Source organism: Rhodnius prolixus, unplaced genomic scaffold (assembly GCF_049639745.1).
Source record: "Rhodnius prolixus isolate KJV_2025 unplaced genomic scaffold, Rpr scaffold_3, whole genome shotgun sequence".
Taxonomy (NCBI): Eukaryota; Metazoa; Arthropoda; class Insecta; order Hemiptera; family Reduviidae; genus Rhodnius; species Rhodnius prolixus.
Window position 1 is genome coordinate 21,655,748 of NW_027411603.1, and position 18,752 is coordinate 21,674,499.

Here is an 18,752-nt window from a genome sequence, read left to right on the forward strand (position 1 = left end):
ATCAGTAATTCCCTTATTTACCATCATTTCTCAGTATGGAAATTTCCTTAATCTCTCCAAAAAAGCAATTATGGTCTGAAGCCAGCCTTAATTGGCCTGTTTTTACTTAATGAATTATAATAATAACTTCCTTAATTTTTTACCAATACTAAATTAGACATTTATTGTTTGTTACAGCTTTTGGTAATGCAAAGACTGCGAGAAATGATAACTCCTCAAGATATGTAAGTTCTTATTAAGTAGACAAAAAATTGTTACGAATAGTCCCGAGATCTCTATTAAATATTATGTTTATTCACAGGGGAGATATTTGGAACTGGAGTTCGATTATAAAGGAGATCCTTTAGGAGGTACTATCACACACTGTAAGTCATTAATCATAACTTTCTGACTTAAATGTAACGCCAAGTTAAAACTTTGGCAGAGAGGAACTTTAGCAACGGAAGAGATTACAATAACGTACTACATAATGCGCTAAATGTTAGGGGGTCCTCTACTGAAGTGTGAACACTAATTCTAGCAATGTTTGGCATTTAGGAAATAACGCTATAAACCAACTCAGTGTATATTTTTTTGCTTAAATTCCTTTGTTATTCTTGAAATTATTCGAAGACATTGCGGAGCGGCTTAATGTAATTGCATTAGTAGCAACCATCTGAACTATAATTTGCTATTAGTAAAGCTTACTAACATGCAGTGACCTACCTTCCTCCTTCTATTGAACATAGCAGCCATACAGCGGTAGAGGAGAGTTATCTTGCTTTCTAAGTTCATCTCTCCCTGATTTCTCTCCCTTGATCATATTTCTGTGGTTGTGGTCACTACTCTTTCTGACAGGAGTTGAGGATGTTCTCACTGTCATAACCTGTTTCTGGCTCCTAAACCTTGTCGCCAGTAAATCTTTATCATCTTCCAACTTGCTAAAGAAAATAACCTTATTAATTCTAAGGCAGAAAAATATTCTAGGTGTCTTCTTCTGGATAGGATCTTGGTAACAGTTCATACGGTTCAACGATCCAAACTGGATCTCTTTTAACAAGAGAGCATTATAGTATTGGCCCACTATTTATTTTATTTATTTATTTTTTTGGGTCTCCACAAATTATAAAAAACCATTTAATTTCTCAAACCTGTAAATACATTACACTACGTTCTTATTTTTATTTTTTATGATCTTTCAAATTCTGATTATCCATAACTGCGCGGCCTCAATACTATAATGAAAAGCTACAAAAATGCAAAAAATACTATTTGTGATAAAGAAAATCTTCATTTGTATAATTACTAAAAACTTTTTTTAATGAGAAAACTTTCTTTGCATGCTACCAGATCTCTTAGAAAAGGTAATTGCATTCTACTGTTAGTGTTTATACTCTATTTATATAATTATGTCTTATTATTGAGAATGTTTGCAAAGCTTTTAAAGGTTTTTGTTTAAGCTTGATGTTTAATATTTATCTTTTGAACTCTGGTTTGTTGGGTATAGATCCGATATCCCATTTTTCTCGATTTCCCAAATGTACTAGCGAGAATGTGTGTTCTTATTTTGCAGAGGTGCCTTATACAACCTCGTATCGTCTTAGCCATTGATCCAATATCACCAACAAACCAGGTTTCAAAACTTAACAAACAAATAAGCTAAACTCTTAAACCTGTGATATATTTTTGTAAGTTAAATAATCAAAATAATCAGTATACTCCAAAATAATTATCATTATTATGCCTGGAAGAAAGCAGCTAATCGTAACCTACTCCGCCAGAATATAGGGTCCTTATTTACCTCTATTTTAGAGACTTAATATCATCAAGATTTCAATCAAGAATATCGAGAATGTGACTACTCAAAATCTAGGACAAAGAACTATTAAACGTTAAGAATGGATTTTGGTTTGGTAAGAGGGTTGGGACTTACTGCCTGCCGTTTCCTCCCAGGGTTTTTTTTTTTTTTTTTTTACAACTCTTGGACTTGGCATCATTAAAAAAATGGTTTATTATTTTTTCAAAAAAACGTGGCAAGAACTTTTTAATGTTTTTCTAAGATTTCTGACCTTTCATTATAGACAGACAGGTCAAAATAAGGTGAAATTTTAAAATTCATCAGTCTGTTAGACAATAATCAGTCAAAACACTTATGTAATTGACTTTCTCCTGCCCTGTTTTGAACTTTATCCTTGAGTGTGTGAAAATATAATTATGAGGCTTTATATTCCTCACCTCATCTACCTTGCGGTGTAGAGGAGTTTCAAAAGGAAGTTTAATCGTACACATAAAATAGATCAACATTGTTGTTTTTATTACAAGTGGGACAAAACTGGTGGATGCAGAAAAAAATAAATAAATATCATTGTTCACAGACTCGTGTAACGCATCCAGCACCTGGAGACCGAAATTTTCATATATTTTATCAACTAATCAGTGGTGCTGATGTAAATTTGCTCAGTAAGTGCATAATATTATTAATAATTTAAAGCATAACTTTCAACATGTAACTATTTAATTATTTAATTGTTTTCAGAGACTTTAAAGCTTCAAAGGAATGTAGATAATTACGCTTTGTTACAGTGCAGTAGGGCAGTACATTTGGAAAATATAGATGATAAAAAAGAATTCACCTTAACTAGGGTAACTTTTAGTTGCATAATCTGCAATAATAATTTTAGTTTTTACAATAATAATTTTAGTTTTTACAATAATAATTTTTAGTTTAAAATTGTTTATATGTTACAGAGATCATTAGAATTACTAGGTCTAACTCAAGAAGAAATGCACAATGTTTTCAAAATAGTAGCCAGCGTTTTGAAACTGGGAAACGTAAGTTTCATTCCAATAAACAACATCGATGGTACAGAAGGTTGTGCTTTAAGTAATGAATACGGTAAGGTTTCCTATTGCAATATTTTTGTTTAAATTTTTAAAGGGGAGATTGTAGTAAATGGGTAAAAAACATCCATTGGTGTTAATGATCTTATGTTTCATAAATCGATAACAAGTTGAAAGTTTAAATTCTTTTTTTGGAATAACATTTCTTATGCATACTATTAAAGTTCTCCGAGTAGATCATTACCTGTTTAAAGACGAAGCAGGTAAAAACCATTAAAAAAACATTTATATGTTAACATTTATTTACTTAAAACATTTATAGGATAAAATTATTTAAGGTCGACAATTAGTAAAAATCAATCTCAACCGAGGATATATCTATATTTCTGACAGTATATTAAAGCCTCTTTTTGATGCTGATAATAATAATTGGGATATAAAAATGGTTTCGATAATTTCTCTGCTAAAAAAATTACCATAAAAAGAGAAATTAATAGTCTCAAAAATCTGTACCCTATTTTTAATATGCGATATTGAAATTAAGTAGGTTTAATTAAAGAAACATCATCATACTTAGCTTTTAGCATTTAGGCAGGCGTCATTATGGCTGAACTTTTAAAGGCGAGGATGCAAAGCTAATCATAGTATAAATTAAGAAATTTAAATTATTTAATTCTTGTTAACGAAACTTTATTTCTGATCTTAATCTTTAATTTTATTTTATTTAATAAAATGAAGTTAAACTTCAGTAGAATAGGCATCGTACAAGCCATCTGAATGAAACTCTTCAGAATTAATAGGCTTTACTTTACTTTTTTGCATTTAGGCATTAAAAAAATGAAAATTTAATTTATTATCAAATTTAATAACTAATGTAATTTACGATTTGCTGTTCTAATTACAGAGGTTTTTGAAGTGTGCGATCTGCTAGGTATTAATGTGACCATACTACAATCTGCTCTCACTTGCAGAACGCATCTGTGTGGAAATCCAACACTACCCTCTTCTGAGGTACCTTTGACTGAATTGTCAGCAGCCCAAGCTTCGGCCAATAGAGACGCTCTTTGTAGAGCTTTATATAGTCGTACTTTCACTTGGTTAGTGAACAGAATTAATTTAGCTACGAAAGTAAGTAATTATTTTAGCAACACGATAATTCAATTGCTGTTTTAGCCTCTGAAATTAATTAGTACTTTGGTTAAAAATTAATTGTCTCTACAATAGATTTTACTATTTATGTTTCAGGTAAAGAAATATGGGAAAAGAAAAGTTTTAGGTATTTTAGATGTGTACGGTTTTGAAGTGCTTGACTATAATGGATTCGAACAATTTATTATTAATTTTTGTAATGAAAAACTTCATGCTGTGATAACTGAGTGTACTTTGAAGCAAGAACAGGAAGAATATATTCGCGAAGGTATTGACTGGTGTCCTGTAGAATTTAGCTTAAACACAGCTATTTGCGACGTTATAGAGAAGGTATATTTAGTTGTTTCTTACTTTTTCAACTTTCTCAGTGTGGTGATATTGTTTATTTAATTATATATCTTTTTACAGAGATATTTTTTGTAGTGGTTATGTGCGTGAACTAGTAAGGAGCACATCCCCAGATTGAATTCCAGACATATTTCAATTTCTCTTTATTTTTTGAATTGTAACGTGCTTCAGGCGATGTCCGCAATACTTACTCTGATAGCTGTGTAGTTAGCCTGTTTGAAAAAATACGCAATTTTTTTTACATTTTTTACTTCTGCTCCTGTTTTAATTTTGAATCTAATACTTTCGTCGAATACTAGAAACTGTAAAACACGAAACTAGTAAAATTGAGTTTTAAGCCTGAAAAAATTGTTATTACTTTACTTTTTCGCCCCAAAAATGTCTGCATTGTAGGGTGAACTGTCATATCATTCAAATTATCAAATCAGTTTCATGATGAAATAATTTAATCATTTCATGTAATTAGAGTAGACATTAAATTTTTTTTCAGAAACTTTAAAGAAATCCAACATAGATTTTGAGTTACTGCTTCAAATGACAGGAATTAATGTTCCAAAAAGGATAGTAACGTTTTTCAGAAAAGACACGCTTAGGTGTGATATTATGATCATTTGCTAGGACGGTTGCCGTCATCATTGACGTAAACATTTAAAATAACAATTGTATTGATCTCAAATATTATTCTTGAAGCTAGTAGAAGGGTCTTTAAGCTTTCCAGATATATATATATTTTTTTATTCACTTCATATTAATTTATTTTTATTTATAGAGAACTTCATACTGACAATATTCTTTTATCAACTTCTAAGTTTTTTTTTTTTCTGCTGTCCAGTCCATCACTTAAAATCAGGTCTCAGAATATAATTTTAATTTTAGAAATTTAGGGAGCGTTACCCTCTAGGTAACTTATACTCTAATTAGTGAGTACGTCAACTACTGACATTGTTACTAATAGTGCAGCCAGCTTTCAAGCTTGTGTAACTTTCAAAATACATAAAAAATAAATAGAAATATCATTGTGAAGTAATGATGGTTTTTGTACTTTCATTCATGAAATTGAGATAGTTTTTATATAAATTTTTACTTAAGCTTGATGTAGTAATCAATAGATAAAAATAATAAAACAATTTCACCAAATAATGTTTATTTAAATAGATAAAATGGGAAGAACTCAACGGTAACAAACAAACTCATTGGGTATGTTTGTTACTTTCATTGGAGCGCATGAAAAAAAAGGCACCGTGTTAACGAAGTTTTGTTTTCTTAATTTATATTAAATAATATTAGTATTATTTTTATTGCACTAGAAAATACAATTCTATGGCAAAGGAGTGGGAGGCCAATACAAATTATATTAAATAATAATAATGAAATAAATAAACATGGCTGATCATTACTGTTCATTATTTTTGGTGACTAAATACGATAATAGCTTCAGTAGGATACAAAATTAATGCCAGTTTCAGCCATTATAAATTTTATTATGCCGATCTTTCGACCTAGGGACTAGGTCGAAAGCTCAGCATAATAAAGTTTATAATGACTGAAATTTTTCATCTTATGGCTAATCATGTTTAATTTATAATACTTAAAAGACAACTTAAAATATATTGTGTTGCGACAGAATAACCATGGAATTCTTTGCTTACTGGACGATATGAGCAATAAAATAGTGGAAGACCATGGTGAAAATTGTGTGGAAAGTGAAAATCTCCTGTTATCCCGTGTGCTCAACTTGTGTGCAGCTGCACATAATCCTACTCGAAGACATCAGACTCAACAGGACAACAGTTTACCCCCAAACTGTTTTAGGTAATCTCGATATTTTGCCTTGCAGTACATTATTGTTTAATAGGCTGGATAAAAATGTCATAAAATTTTCTCTAAAAGTGCTCTCATAAAAAAAAAAGAACTCTCTCCGAAGATTAGTCCGCTCAAGATGCTGATTGGAAGGCAAGCGATTGGGGGATTCGAACTAATCCTTGGCTATCTTACCCTTTAAGAATAATATCTAGTCCTCCCGACATCTCCGACGTTTTTTTACAACAATGTTAATCTTGGTGTTACCATAAGGAGCTCCAAATTAAAATTAATTCATTGGGTTTGAATAGTACAGCGCAACATGCAGATCATTAGAGCTTGGAGCCTTTAAAGTGCCCTATATTTATATTATAATTTAAATTTGTAAATTTATGGTATATCTGAATAAAAATGGAAATAAATGGCTAAAACAAATTCGTTTCCCCGGATACATTCCTTTCGATCTTACAATAATTGTAGATTGGTGAAATGACGAATTTTTTAATGACCTTTTTTTAAAATTCTTGACCATAGGGTTTTTCTTTGAAAAGTTATGTTAGACTTTCTTTGCTAGAATTAAATTAATGAAGTTTTATTTAAAGGAGTAACATAAAGGAGTTTTTCTAATGAAGACTTAATCTGCATTTTTAGAAGTAGATTTAAGAAACTGCAGATAGAAACATTTTGTACCTTATTGTATATTATATTTTTCTATTTCAGATTGAAACATTACGCTGGGACTGTAACATACAATATAGTCGGTTTCGTTGAAAAAAATCTTGACTTTGTTCCAAGAGATCTTTCGCAAGCCATGTTTCATGCTGGCCACCCTCTTCTAAAGACTCTTTTTCCAGAAGGTCGGTCGTTTAGAATTGAAATCTTTTTATCTCAGATGATTAAAAAATCAAAACTTTCTTTAAAAATGTGTATGAATAATTGAATCATTACAAAGGTTTAAGAATATTTTAAACTATTTGACGTTATTGATTTTATAAAAATCATTTTGCTCAGTTTGAACTTATTAGAAAATAAACATTATTCTTGTTAAATTTATAATTATATGGACATTGTTATCCCAGGTAATCCTAAGCGAGCAGCATATAAACGTCCATTAACAGTAGGTTCTCAATTCAAAGTATCTCTAGGAAGTTTGGTTAGGACCTTAGTGGCCAAACGCCCGCATTACATTCGCTGCATTAAACCAAACGAATTAAAACAGCCAAGAATATTTGAAATGGCGCTGATTCAACATCAAGTAAGATATTTAGGGTAAGTATTTTAATGTAAGTAATATGGATATTTAAATGAAAATATTCTTAATAAAACTTAATATTACAGCCTTATTGAGACCGTCCGAGTGAGACGATGTGGGTTTTGTCATAGACAAGCTTATAACGCTTTCCTAAAGAGGTATAAAATGTTATCCTTGCATACTTGGCCAAATTGGCAAGGTGCCCCTGTAGAAGGAGTTTCTTATCTTTTGAGAGATCTTCCTATTCCAAGTGGTGAATTTGGATTTGGTAGAACTAAGCTATTCATCAGGAGCCCAAGATCGGTAGGTTACCTTGTGTACAATGAAAATTTTTAATTCCAGAAGTGGCTTTAAATTTTAGTCATTTATCACATTCCACGATATTTAGGTTAGAGTTTTGCTTTATTTAACTGTAATTTGACTTATTTAAAAGCTGCCGACATTTATGGTAAAGTAACTGTTTATTTCACAATGCAAAAATGAAGAGGCCAGAAAAATTACATCATTTTAAACAATTATTCCTAAAGTAATTAATACAATTTGAGACAAATTAATCGTTTTATTATTTTAAGTAATGCACATCACGCGTTCAGCTCTTATTTTAGAAATAAATAAATTAACTAGCTTTCAGGAAGACAAGATATACTTTCGAGTACAGGCTTAATTAGTTATATTTCTTTTTTTTAAGAAAAAAAAAAACTACATACATCTGTTTTTGAACAATCAACAAAAGAAGTTTTTAGTTTGCTTTATTTAAATTTGTTTTTCTCTTAACGAATGATTTTGATGCAGGTATTTGAGTTGGAAGAATTCAGAAGAGAAAGGTTGGAAGATTTAGCTACTCTTATGCAAAAAATTTGGAGAGGATACAGAGAAAGAAAGAATTTCCTTAAGAAAAAACATAGTCAGATTATAATAGCCTCTGCTTGGAGGAGTTGGAGGGTAAAGAGAAACATTAATTTAACTATTTTTATTTTAATAATTTTGTAAAAAAATTTTTGCATGCATTTAACGGCTTTAATTTTATTTTATTTCTTTTTTCTTTTTTAAAATCATCACTTCTGTTGACCACATTTGCATGTTGTACGTCAGGAATGCCGTTTTGGAATACCATTCGATGGACGACGTCATTTATGGTGTCTTTATCGAGTAGTAAGTTTTATCTTTTAATGCTGGAATTATTTTTTCAATTCTATTCTGTTTTCTTGGTTTACTTAATTATGATTTCATTACGCTCTGGACTTGTACAGCCTTACATAAAAGTTATTTCCTGATTAATTTCAAATATAATGACCTTATACAAATCTTAATCGGAATTTTTGTAACAATTAGAATCGTATCTTGGATTCACCTTCACAATACAAATCACAGATGACTGTCAAACAGAAAGAAATAATACAGAATTTCAAAAGGAATTGTGCAACTGTTGTGGTCTAGTATTTCATTTACTGAAATACGAGTCTACTTCTAAATAATAATACTTATAAAATATTATAAGTAATACTTATGAAGAGAACGTTAATGAATTGTGAAAATATTTTTTTTTTAATTGATCTAGTTTTGTCTTTTTCATATTTTGAACATTTACAAATATTCATAATTGTACATTTACAATTATGTTTTGTGTTAAATATTGCATTTTAAATCATAATCTCCCCTAATAATCTCTAGCAACTTTGTTGTCTTCGAAATATATTTTTCTGTTTAGTTTCTGATTATGATTTGCTTTATTCGGTGATTTCGTCTATCAATCTGTCTAAATTTTTCTGTTACTAGTCGCATTATAATGAAAGAGTCCATTGCATTAAGTTTGCACTATCAATTTGCGATTGATTTATTTCATGTATATTATATTTATTTTACTAACAAAATAGAAATAATAAGTTAATTCAGAAATTAAGTTTAAAAATATTAAGAGATCTTATCCGTGACAATCTGCTTCATTTCTTGTCATCGGCCTATTTTGGGGCGTCCATGTATTAGAGTGTCTTTGTTTATGTGAGATATCACCGTCCTCCGCTTTGCACTGTGTGAATGTTCACGAGCGTTCAAAACTATTCAACATTTTCTCACCTATTCACCCCTGAGTGTTCAAAATGATTATGTCAAGTGCAACTTACGTGTTCTTAAGTAGTGTGGTCGAAAAAACTACTAAATACAAGATAAACCAGATTATCACTAAAGGTTTCTTGATTATTATTTTTTAACCAATAAATATTATTTTTATTAAAATTTCTTATTTCAGGCACGAGAGGAGTATAGAATATTGAAGAGAAGAAAACTAGTCAATTGGGCTGTACGAGTTATTCAAAGACACTACGTTAAGTGGAAGGTACAGTTTTTCTTTTGCTATGATTTTCTTTTAATTTTTTTCTTAATTAGTCAGCAAAGAAAATCAATTTTCCTTTTATTTACCTTTCTGTTAGAAAGTTGGCAAGTTATTAAAGTTTTAGATGTTTGTGAAAGGAAAATATCTCTTTTTCCCCTTACTTTTATTTGACTTTTTATTGTTGGATTGAGACTAAAATTTTTATTATAACTCATCACAACTACAATATTGCATTATGTATTTATAGTCCTTTTGGAAAGCATTCTTTACCGTCTTAGCGTTGTGAGGCTCAAACATTGTAGTTCGCGAAAATCATACGATGGATAGATTGGAGATATTCTCTGCTGTATTTTATTTGCAGTTGGTAAAATTACTAATTCTGATTCTTCCTGTTCAACCCCATTCGACTACTAAAACGCGATGAATGTTTGTGAATTCAAATTTTAGAAAGTCGCCACTGATTGATTACTTCTCACTTGTCTCTATTCACTGTCTGCTTCTGTTCCAGAGGAAACAATTTTTGTTGATGCTTGCGCAGGAATTATCTGCAGCTAACGATTCCCCTATTAACTGTGATTGGCCTCCCTGTAAAAGCAGACTTGCCGAAACTAGTTTATTGCTAAGAAGACTTCATCACAAGTATAGAGTAAGTTTTCTTTTTAATGTTTTTTTAATTAGTATTAGTTGTAATTATGTGAACAAAAATTAAAGATTAAAGTACAAATGATCATTGCATCAAAATTACAGACTACTGAATGTATAAAACCCTAACAAATAGATTCATATTCAATTAGATCAATTTCCACATTGCTGTGAGTCTAGCATTTTTGCACAGACATTCGAGTTCAAACCTATTGTTGCACGATATTATTCTTTGGGAAGTAAACCGAAGGGCAATTTCAATATCATAACACTTTTCACTGATAAGAATATTTTGATTTTTTTTTTTTTATTGAATGACCTACCAGATCATAATTTCATTTAAAACATTCCAGTGCCACAAGTATAGAATGAGGTTTGATCAAACTGCTAGAAATCGAATGCGTGAGAAAGTCACTGCTAGTTTAATATTTAAGGAAAGAAAAAGCTCTTATCCTAGAAGGTAAACAACTGTTTCTGAGGCAGATGTGTTAAACAAATTGTTTTGCTTAAATTTGGCTTATCTAAAATAAGGATTGAAAACTTTTTAATAATTCCAGTGTCTCTCATCCTTTTCTCGGGGATTATGTAAGATTGAGACAAAATGTGCAATGGAAGAAAATTTGTGTGGAAACAAATGATCAGTATGTTGTATTTGCTGATATTATTAACAAAATCACCCGATCCAGTGGCAAGGTATTTAATAAAACCTCAGTTATGAATACAAATACAAACGTTTTGAATGAATTTTTATGTTCGCTCATGATTAGTTTTAGCTAATATTGAATATAAGATTACTATTTTTGTCTTTGCCCGCAGTTTGTTCCTATTCTTTTTGTATTATCCACAAGCGCCATGCTGATATTAGATCAACGCACACTTCAAGTAAAGTACAGAGTACCTGCTACTGAAATTTACAGACTTTCTTTATCGCCATACCTGGATGATGTTGCTGTCTTTCATATCAGAGCGGTAAATCTTTAATTAGAAATAAATTTGTTTGGTCTATTATCATAATTGAATTCATTAATTTGCTACCTGATTTGAAAGACTAGTTGTATGTGTCGTGCTCAGTAAAATTTGTAGCTGATAAATCTATTACGGTCCAAAACTAAAAACATAACGATATTTCAAAATAGTGTATATGGTAAATTAACTAGGTTATACCTAGTAGGTTTTGGAGTTAGTTGATTTGTTGATTGTGGTTTGGGTGCACAAATAAACTCTTCTTTCAACTATATGTAATCATAACCACATAACCCAAAGACTGATTTACTGATTTTTAAAATGTTAATTTGAAGTCATATAGTAAAGATTGATTGGGTTCAACGCTGTATTAGACTTGAAAAAAATGCCACTTATACGATAGTTCCATTGTGGCATTATAAATCATGAAGAGACGAGGTCACTAATTTTTTAAGATCTTACATTAGGCTGCACATTTCACAGATAAAGGCGAATCAAAGAATCTTTTTTCATTTACCCATCTTAGTAACTTAGCTATGTAATTAAAAATAAATCTGATTTTCATGAATTCATACAATAGTAAGTTCATATTATTTCGTGGGTGGGCCTGAAATTGGTTTGTCTAAAAATAACTGCTTTATATTTGATGCATAATTTTCAAAATTTGTGTGCATTGATGCGATAAGGAACGATACATTACCTTGTCTAACAATGCTTTTTGTGTGAACATTTTTTTTTAAAAAAAGTACAATTTATTTGTCTTTTTTAGTAATCGATTAATAACAGTGGTAATTGTGATATTTCCCTTTACTATTGTCTCCGTAATTGTAGAAATTTGTATTGTTTATATACGTACTGAATTAATATATTACCCCACAATAATCTTTCCTTGCACACTCATTTTATTAAGAAAAATTCTTTAAAGAATGTACAAAAATAATTTTCCTATGTTAGATAATGATTCCTATTAAAATTTTCTGCCTTTTTTTGTGGCATAAATTTGATTTGAGCTTAGTAGTGTAGATTGTGGCTTTAGTAGGGCGCGTCTGTGTGTCCTGTAGGGAAGTCCAAGTTGTGATTCTGGCAGTGAAGGAGGAACTACGCCTGGCTGTCTGTTCCAGAGTGAATTAGGAATAAAGAAAGGAGATTTTGTCTTTCAAACCGGTCATGTAATTGAAATAGTAACTAAACTATTTCTTGTGGTTCAAAATGCAGTTGGAAAACCTCCCCAAGTGAATATCAGCACTGAGTAAGTGAATACAATTTATATTTTGTTTTTTTGTTTTAATCAAAGAATCCGATTTAGCATAAATCATAAGCAGTTCGATTAAAAATTAACTTAGCAATTAAAATGATTGTTACTGATAAATAACAGTCAATTATTTATTGACTGTTTGAGCTGCAGTGCTAAAAAGTTGAGATATCTTTGACTCAAGTAATGTGATTTTAAATGTTCTTCATTGATTTTGTTTATTAAGAAATACTAAAATTCCAAGATAATATAACTATTATATTTTAGGTTTGAAGCTAATTTTGGCCAACAAATGGTAACAGTTACTTTTAAATGTCTGGGGCTACCTGAAGTTCAACCTGGACAAATTAGGATAGTAAGAAAAACTGGTAAAATGGAAATACTGTTATGATCACAGGCTTGCGCCCTTTTTAGGGTTGCATGTGATATGCCGTGGCCTTACGACAGGTAAAAATCATTTTTCTTTTAATTAAATGGCAATAGCTTAATATTTTATGCAGAAATGTTCTTTGTTACTTAGCTGTTACATTGTTCTTTGGACGTCAATAAGAATTATCATAACTACAATTAAATGTATTAATTGTCTAAGGTCAAACTGTACAAAAGGGGAATGAGAACTCTCAACCCATCCCATGAGAGCCCAACCTTTTCTACAAATTTCCTAAATATCATTTCACAAAACAACCTACCTTGAAATTATAACTAGCTTTCCCTCTCCATTGCAAAAACCCTTAGAGTAAATTATTGTCTTCAGTTTGCATTCTCCTGACAACGCAATGTAGATTCGGCCGATTTTCCCAATGTAGTTTTGATAGAGTGGATCATCTCATATAAGGATGAAATCGCGGGAAAGACAAACATGGAAAAATGCATGGCGGGAAAAGATAAAAATAAAAGCGCGAGAAAATGGGTAGCGTGATGACAGGAAAGAACCGCGGCTGTATAAAGCTGAACAGGTACCACTATCCTCAGTGACAGAATAATAGTCAGTCATCGCTTCTTTTTAACTAAATAGACTTGCAGTCTTTTTTATATTTAGTTAATAAAGAAATTGGTATTCGCAAAATTTGCAATATTTCCAATACCTCTTCTATAATGATTTCTCGTAGTGTCTAGACGAGAGAAAGATAATTATATCTCTTTCAGATTCCGACGAGTCGATTGCGATCGTTGGTAGTTGAGATTAGATAAAAAATAAATTAAAAATGAAGCACTCACTATCGATTTGTTAATGTAACAAAAATCTCCTATTGAATGCTCTCCTTTATTTATTCAAAGGCAAGCCTTAGGAGTGCTCTTGCACCCACCAAACGCAGCTCCTGATTCATGTAGACGATTAATGAATGTAATTTTCTGTTTATTGCTTCGTTTCCAAGTTTTGTTTGTTTTGTTTTTGGCAAAATAAAATAAAAATCGATAGGTTATAAAAAAAAAAATATATACGTATTGTATACTCGTAACTTTCTTGAGGTTAGCAATCTGCAGGTAAAATCTGGCTCACCGTTCTGCTGACAATTATTCTAGTTTACAACGCTTCCTTTTTTTTAAAAAAACCGTTACTCTACTTTACTATATGTAGATGTACTGCTATTATATGTTGTACTAGGTCTGATTAAAAACCCTTTTAATGGTCTGAATTTTTTTTCACAGATCGAGGTTTGAAGATAATTATTTTGAAAATGAAGTAAGTCATACAACTGTTTACAGCCTTGACTTGTTGTTGGTACCAAGATATATAATTTTATATTAAAAATTTCGTATATAAATACTTGAAGGCCTACTGCACTTGTACTATAAATTTACTAATTTTTATTAACAATAAGGGTTAATGTTAAATATATGTATTTGTTTGTATTGTATATATTTGAGGGTTACAGTTTGAAAGACCAGCTGTATAAATGTACATTAATTTAGACCATATTTTTTATTAATATCCAAATTTATGTAATTTAAATGTAGAAAATATTAAATGGATTATTATAGTCATGGCACTGTAATAGAAAATTGGAAAAATTGTTCTATATTTATTTGTGTATTGGCCATAGAAATTGTAAATATATAAGAATATTTCTGTAGTTTAAGAAGAGGGACAGAAAGTTGCTAGATTTAGGCCTTAAAATTGACTTTATTTTACTTTATTGACTGATCTCCCTCTTACGAAAAATTTTAATCTTCGTGAACTTTTTTTTTTGAGCTCTAAAGCTGTTTTCTATCCATAAAGAGTTACGGCTAAAATATTGCACTAACTTAATAATAAATAATACCTTCAGTATCCCTACTAGAAACTTGATATTATTTTTTTGTTTTTATAATATTCATGAAATTACCGTAGTCTTACTTCTAAATATTAGTCAATTATTATCTTTTAATGAGAGGCCTCTCGGTTTAGGTTTGATATGTCTGATTGTTAAAAACACTTAAAATTTCTGATGGTACCTAGAAATATGAAATTTTTGTTTCAATAAAGTGCTCTTTTTCCAATTTTATTGTTTCTGGTCCCGATACTTTTTTGGGTAGTTTGGATTTAGGCACTGCAGTGAAAGCTATTATTAAACATGGTTCGAGATTCTTATTTTTTTTATTGATTTTCATTAAGTTCCCTTAACACCTGGGCATTGCCTTTTTTTTAGTCCACTCCCGGTTTCTGGGCAATGTTCAATCTTTACAGACAACTCTGATCAATACCCAACATTATCTATAAGAGGGCTCATACGAAGAAATAATCTAGGTTGGTAGGACTCGAACCTGAAATCTCCGCGAGTGAGTCTGGTCACCAACCCCTTAGCCAATCCCTTTCCATTTAGAAGCTTAAAATTCTCATTTACGTTGATTTATTACCATTTATTATCAAGACAAATTTTCTTCTATGATCTTAAATTCCTATTAATCTCAAAATATAGATAATCAGATTATGTAGACGCACTTATATAGCTCGTAATAGGATTCCGGACTGACAGAACCAACGTTTAATAACAGAAATTTTCTTCTTTTCAAGTAGAATCACTTTATCATTCCCTTATCCACTCTTTTTTATTCTAAAGAATTTTCACCTGCAACCAGATTAAAACTTTTCTGAAGTGCTGTGCCAACCGGATTATTGAAGTTTCAATGAGTTTTTGAAAAGTTTAAATCTAATATTAACAAAGGTATGAAAATTAATTTAAAAGAACTCTTGCATTCCAAAATATCTTATTTTCTAAGTCCTTTCTAATTTTTCATGAATTAGGAACCCTCCCATTAAATTACATCCATTTTCTTGATGCTTTATTAAACTTGATGAATATAATTTTTTTTTGAGCATTTGTAAAAGTTTATTTTATAAACAATAAATATTTGTGGTTGGCGTACAAGTAACTTTAGATAATTTTTGACATTAATTAAAAATAATAATAATTGCATTATTAAAGTAAAATTGTTATACTAGTATAGAAAATACGCCAAGCTTGCAAAATTGGTTGTTAACTAACTCATTTTTTGCAATTTTCGCCTTCAGGGACCAAAATTAAAATAGTTGTTCGGTTGAATGTAAAAATAAGGAAAACTTTTAAATTTAATGGAGAAAAGATAGAACAATCTGTGTAAAAGCATGAAACATTGTATTAAATTAGAAACGAAAATGTTCTACAAGTTAGTCCGGTTTTAAATAAACGCTTGCAAAAGTTATGTTTTTAAAGTATAAATTAAGAATATATATAAATTTGTTGTGTATATAAAGAAAATGTGTATATATGTAGCTGTAATAAATTAGAGACATTATTTAATTGATACTTTTTGTGACACATATCGTTCAATGCGATAAAAAATAATATACCAATTGTTCAAATAGGTCAAAAGGAAGTATATAAAGTTAGCACATTTTGTATAGTTTTCTACTTCCTTGTTAATAGAATATTTGTACTAACTGCCGTAGAACCTAAATTAGTCTTTATTCTGACGTACAGTTTGAATAATATTTCCTTAATTTAGTAACCGTAAAAATAAATAGTAAAAAGAAAAGTAATTTACAAAAAGTAAGTATGCTTCAAAATTTATAATTTTATTTAAAATTAAAAAGACTAGTCCAATAAAGATATTAAAAAATTGAAAAGTTCTTTGTAGATTCCTCGGTTCCGGGAAAAATTTTGAGAAGAAATTGTATTAGAATTTTTGTCAATTTGTTATTAAAGAAGTATGTGAGTTGTTTACTTATTGATCTTTTTCTTCTTTTCTGCTTCGAAATCCAGTTTTTTTGGATATAGATCTAGAAAACTCGTCTTTCTATATATGCTAAACGTTTCGGCTTGGATTTGTATCCTCATTAGTGGATAATATGTTACAAAGGCATGCTCTGTGTAAGAAGTATGTCGTGTAAGGATTATTTCTCCCATTTAGCATACCACTCTTTATTATTAACCTCTGAAAAGGGCACACATCCAATCCGAAACGTTTGACACAGAATGAGACGCATTTTCAAGACTCAAACCCAAAAATCCAGATTTGTATGTATAAAAGGAGAATTATAGAAGTATATCTTATATAGTTATTTTAAAAATTGTAAAAATTACCTATTCCATCCATTTTTTACTTTTAATATTTATAAAATAAATAAGCAATATAAGTTGGCCCATAAGTCTTCCATTAAAAAAAATAAAAATGGATAAAACTACCTTTATTAAAGTATTTCAGCAAAGTTGTAATAAATAATAAAGTTGACAAAGCAATTCCCAATTTTTTATTATTAGAGATAGTAATTATTAAATATTTACAAATCTTGAATACTGTTAATATCGAAGTGTTATAGTACAAATTATTAACATTATTAGCTGGATAAAAAAAAAATAAAGTTGCGCTTAATTTTTGAAAAAAGAGTCCCATTATCCTTACTGTACGTCTGCAAAAGAAAAAACTTATTACTAACTTCATGATGTAATTTTTAGGTCAGTTATAATGGCCAATGTAATTATGTAAAATTACTTTTCAAACAAGAAAAAATTGTGAATAAAATGTAAAAATGATTTATAATATATAATTTAAAAATGAACTCCTTTTCTCTTCTCATCCCCTCTTTTCTAACTCTTGGAATAGGAATTAAATTTATTCCAAAAAAGAACTTTGAGTGTCTGAAATTAACAGATTTTTATTTATTTATTTTAATTTTTTCTGAAACTTCGACATTTAACCGTGCGTTCCATGCTTTTAAATATTAGGTAAATTCAAATTTTGTAGATTACTGAAATGTTGCATTAATCGGAAACTTTACTTTGCTCAGAAACCCATTTTTAAAAGAATCGTGGCCTGCCCCACTACCAGCAGTTCAAAATATGTCATCTATTGGTCGTTTCACCTACCGCTTCTTGAGAAATTTAGAATGCAGCTTTTAAAAAATAGTAAATTTGTTGATCCCTCAGTTAAACTGATTTTGAATTCTTAGTGGAAGATTTAGCATTATTAAATAAATACAATTTAATTATTCTCGTTAATTAAAATCGTGTTTCTCTAAATTATATATTATACAACATTAGGAACTCTGAAGCAAGAAACTCTATAAAATATTTTTTCATGATCAGGAAGCCTCACCTGCTTCTGATCATTACAATTTTGAAAGTTTATTATATTAAAGTTAAAAGCAACGCAAACATTCATTATTATTATTATTATTATTTTTTGGCGCATCAACAGCTGAGGTTATTAGCGCCCGGAGCTTTTTCCAGTGCACTGCCGGCCTCCGGACAGTGTTCTCTCGTTACAGACAACACTGTCCATCACCGGACAGTGAGCTGTAAGAAGCTCCTAGGAAGAGAAAATCTAAGGGTCAGCTGCTGGATTCGAACCCGGGACCTCCGCGTGGAAGTCCAGTATGCTAACCTCATAGCTAATCCCTTCCCTTATTTTTTTTTTTTTTTTTTTTGCGCATCAACAGCTGAGGTTATTAGCGCCCGGAGCTTTTTCCAGTGCACTGCCGGCCTCCGGACAGTGTTCTCTCGTTACAGACAACACTGTCCATCACCGGACAGTGAGCTGTAAGAAGCTCCTAGGAAGAGAAAATCTAAGGGTCAGCTGCTGGATTCGAACCCGGGACCTCCGCGTGGAAGTCCAGTATGCTAACCTCATAGCTAATCCCTTCCCTTATTATTATTATTATTATTATTATTTACTTTTGATAACATATTTTGTTGTGCAAAGAAGAACTTAGGAATGAACTATTAATTTAGAAATAT

At 30.3% G+C, this 18,752-nt stretch overlaps 1 protein-coding gene across 1 annotated transcript in view; it reads left to right on the top strand.

Moving 5' to 3' along the window:
* Myo95E (Myosin 95E) overlaps window positions 1-17,569 on the top strand; it is a 189,442-nt gene extending 171,873 nt beyond the window's left edge. The window contains exons 5-26 of the mRNA XM_074125260.1: window positions 178-224; window positions 302-365; window positions 1,330-1,343; window positions 2,355-2,439; window positions 2,516-2,622; window positions 2,728-2,875; window positions 3,725-3,948; window positions 4,066-4,299; window positions 5,942-6,129; window positions 6,838-6,974; window positions 7,197-7,386; window positions 7,456-7,672; window positions 8,162-8,311; window positions 8,462-8,521; window positions 9,615-9,701; window positions 10,207-10,344; window positions 10,694-10,800; window positions 10,898-11,033; window positions 11,157-11,309; window positions 12,365-12,552; window positions 12,823-13,002; window positions 14,206-17,569. Of these exons, the coding sequence (XP_073981361.1) occupies window positions 178-224; window positions 302-365; window positions 1,330-1,343; window positions 2,355-2,439; window positions 2,516-2,622; window positions 2,728-2,875; window positions 3,725-3,948; window positions 4,066-4,299; window positions 5,942-6,129; window positions 6,838-6,974; window positions 7,197-7,386; window positions 7,456-7,672; window positions 8,162-8,311; window positions 8,462-8,521; window positions 9,615-9,701; window positions 10,207-10,344; window positions 10,694-10,800; window positions 10,898-11,033; window positions 11,157-11,309; window positions 12,365-12,552; window positions 12,823-12,946 (2,798 nt within the window). The 3' untranslated portion in view covers window positions 12,947-13,002; window positions 14,206-17,569. The remainder of the gene's footprint in view (window positions 1-177; window positions 225-301; window positions 366-1,329; window positions 1,344-2,354; window positions 2,440-2,515; window positions 2,623-2,727; window positions 2,876-3,724; window positions 3,949-4,065; window positions 4,300-5,941; window positions 6,130-6,837; window positions 6,975-7,196; window positions 7,387-7,455; window positions 7,673-8,161; window positions 8,312-8,461; window positions 8,522-9,614; window positions 9,702-10,206; window positions 10,345-10,693; window positions 10,801-10,897; window positions 11,034-11,156; window positions 11,310-12,364; window positions 12,553-12,822; window positions 13,003-14,205) is intronic.
* The last annotated feature ends 1,183 nt before the right edge of the window (window positions 17,570-18,752 follow it).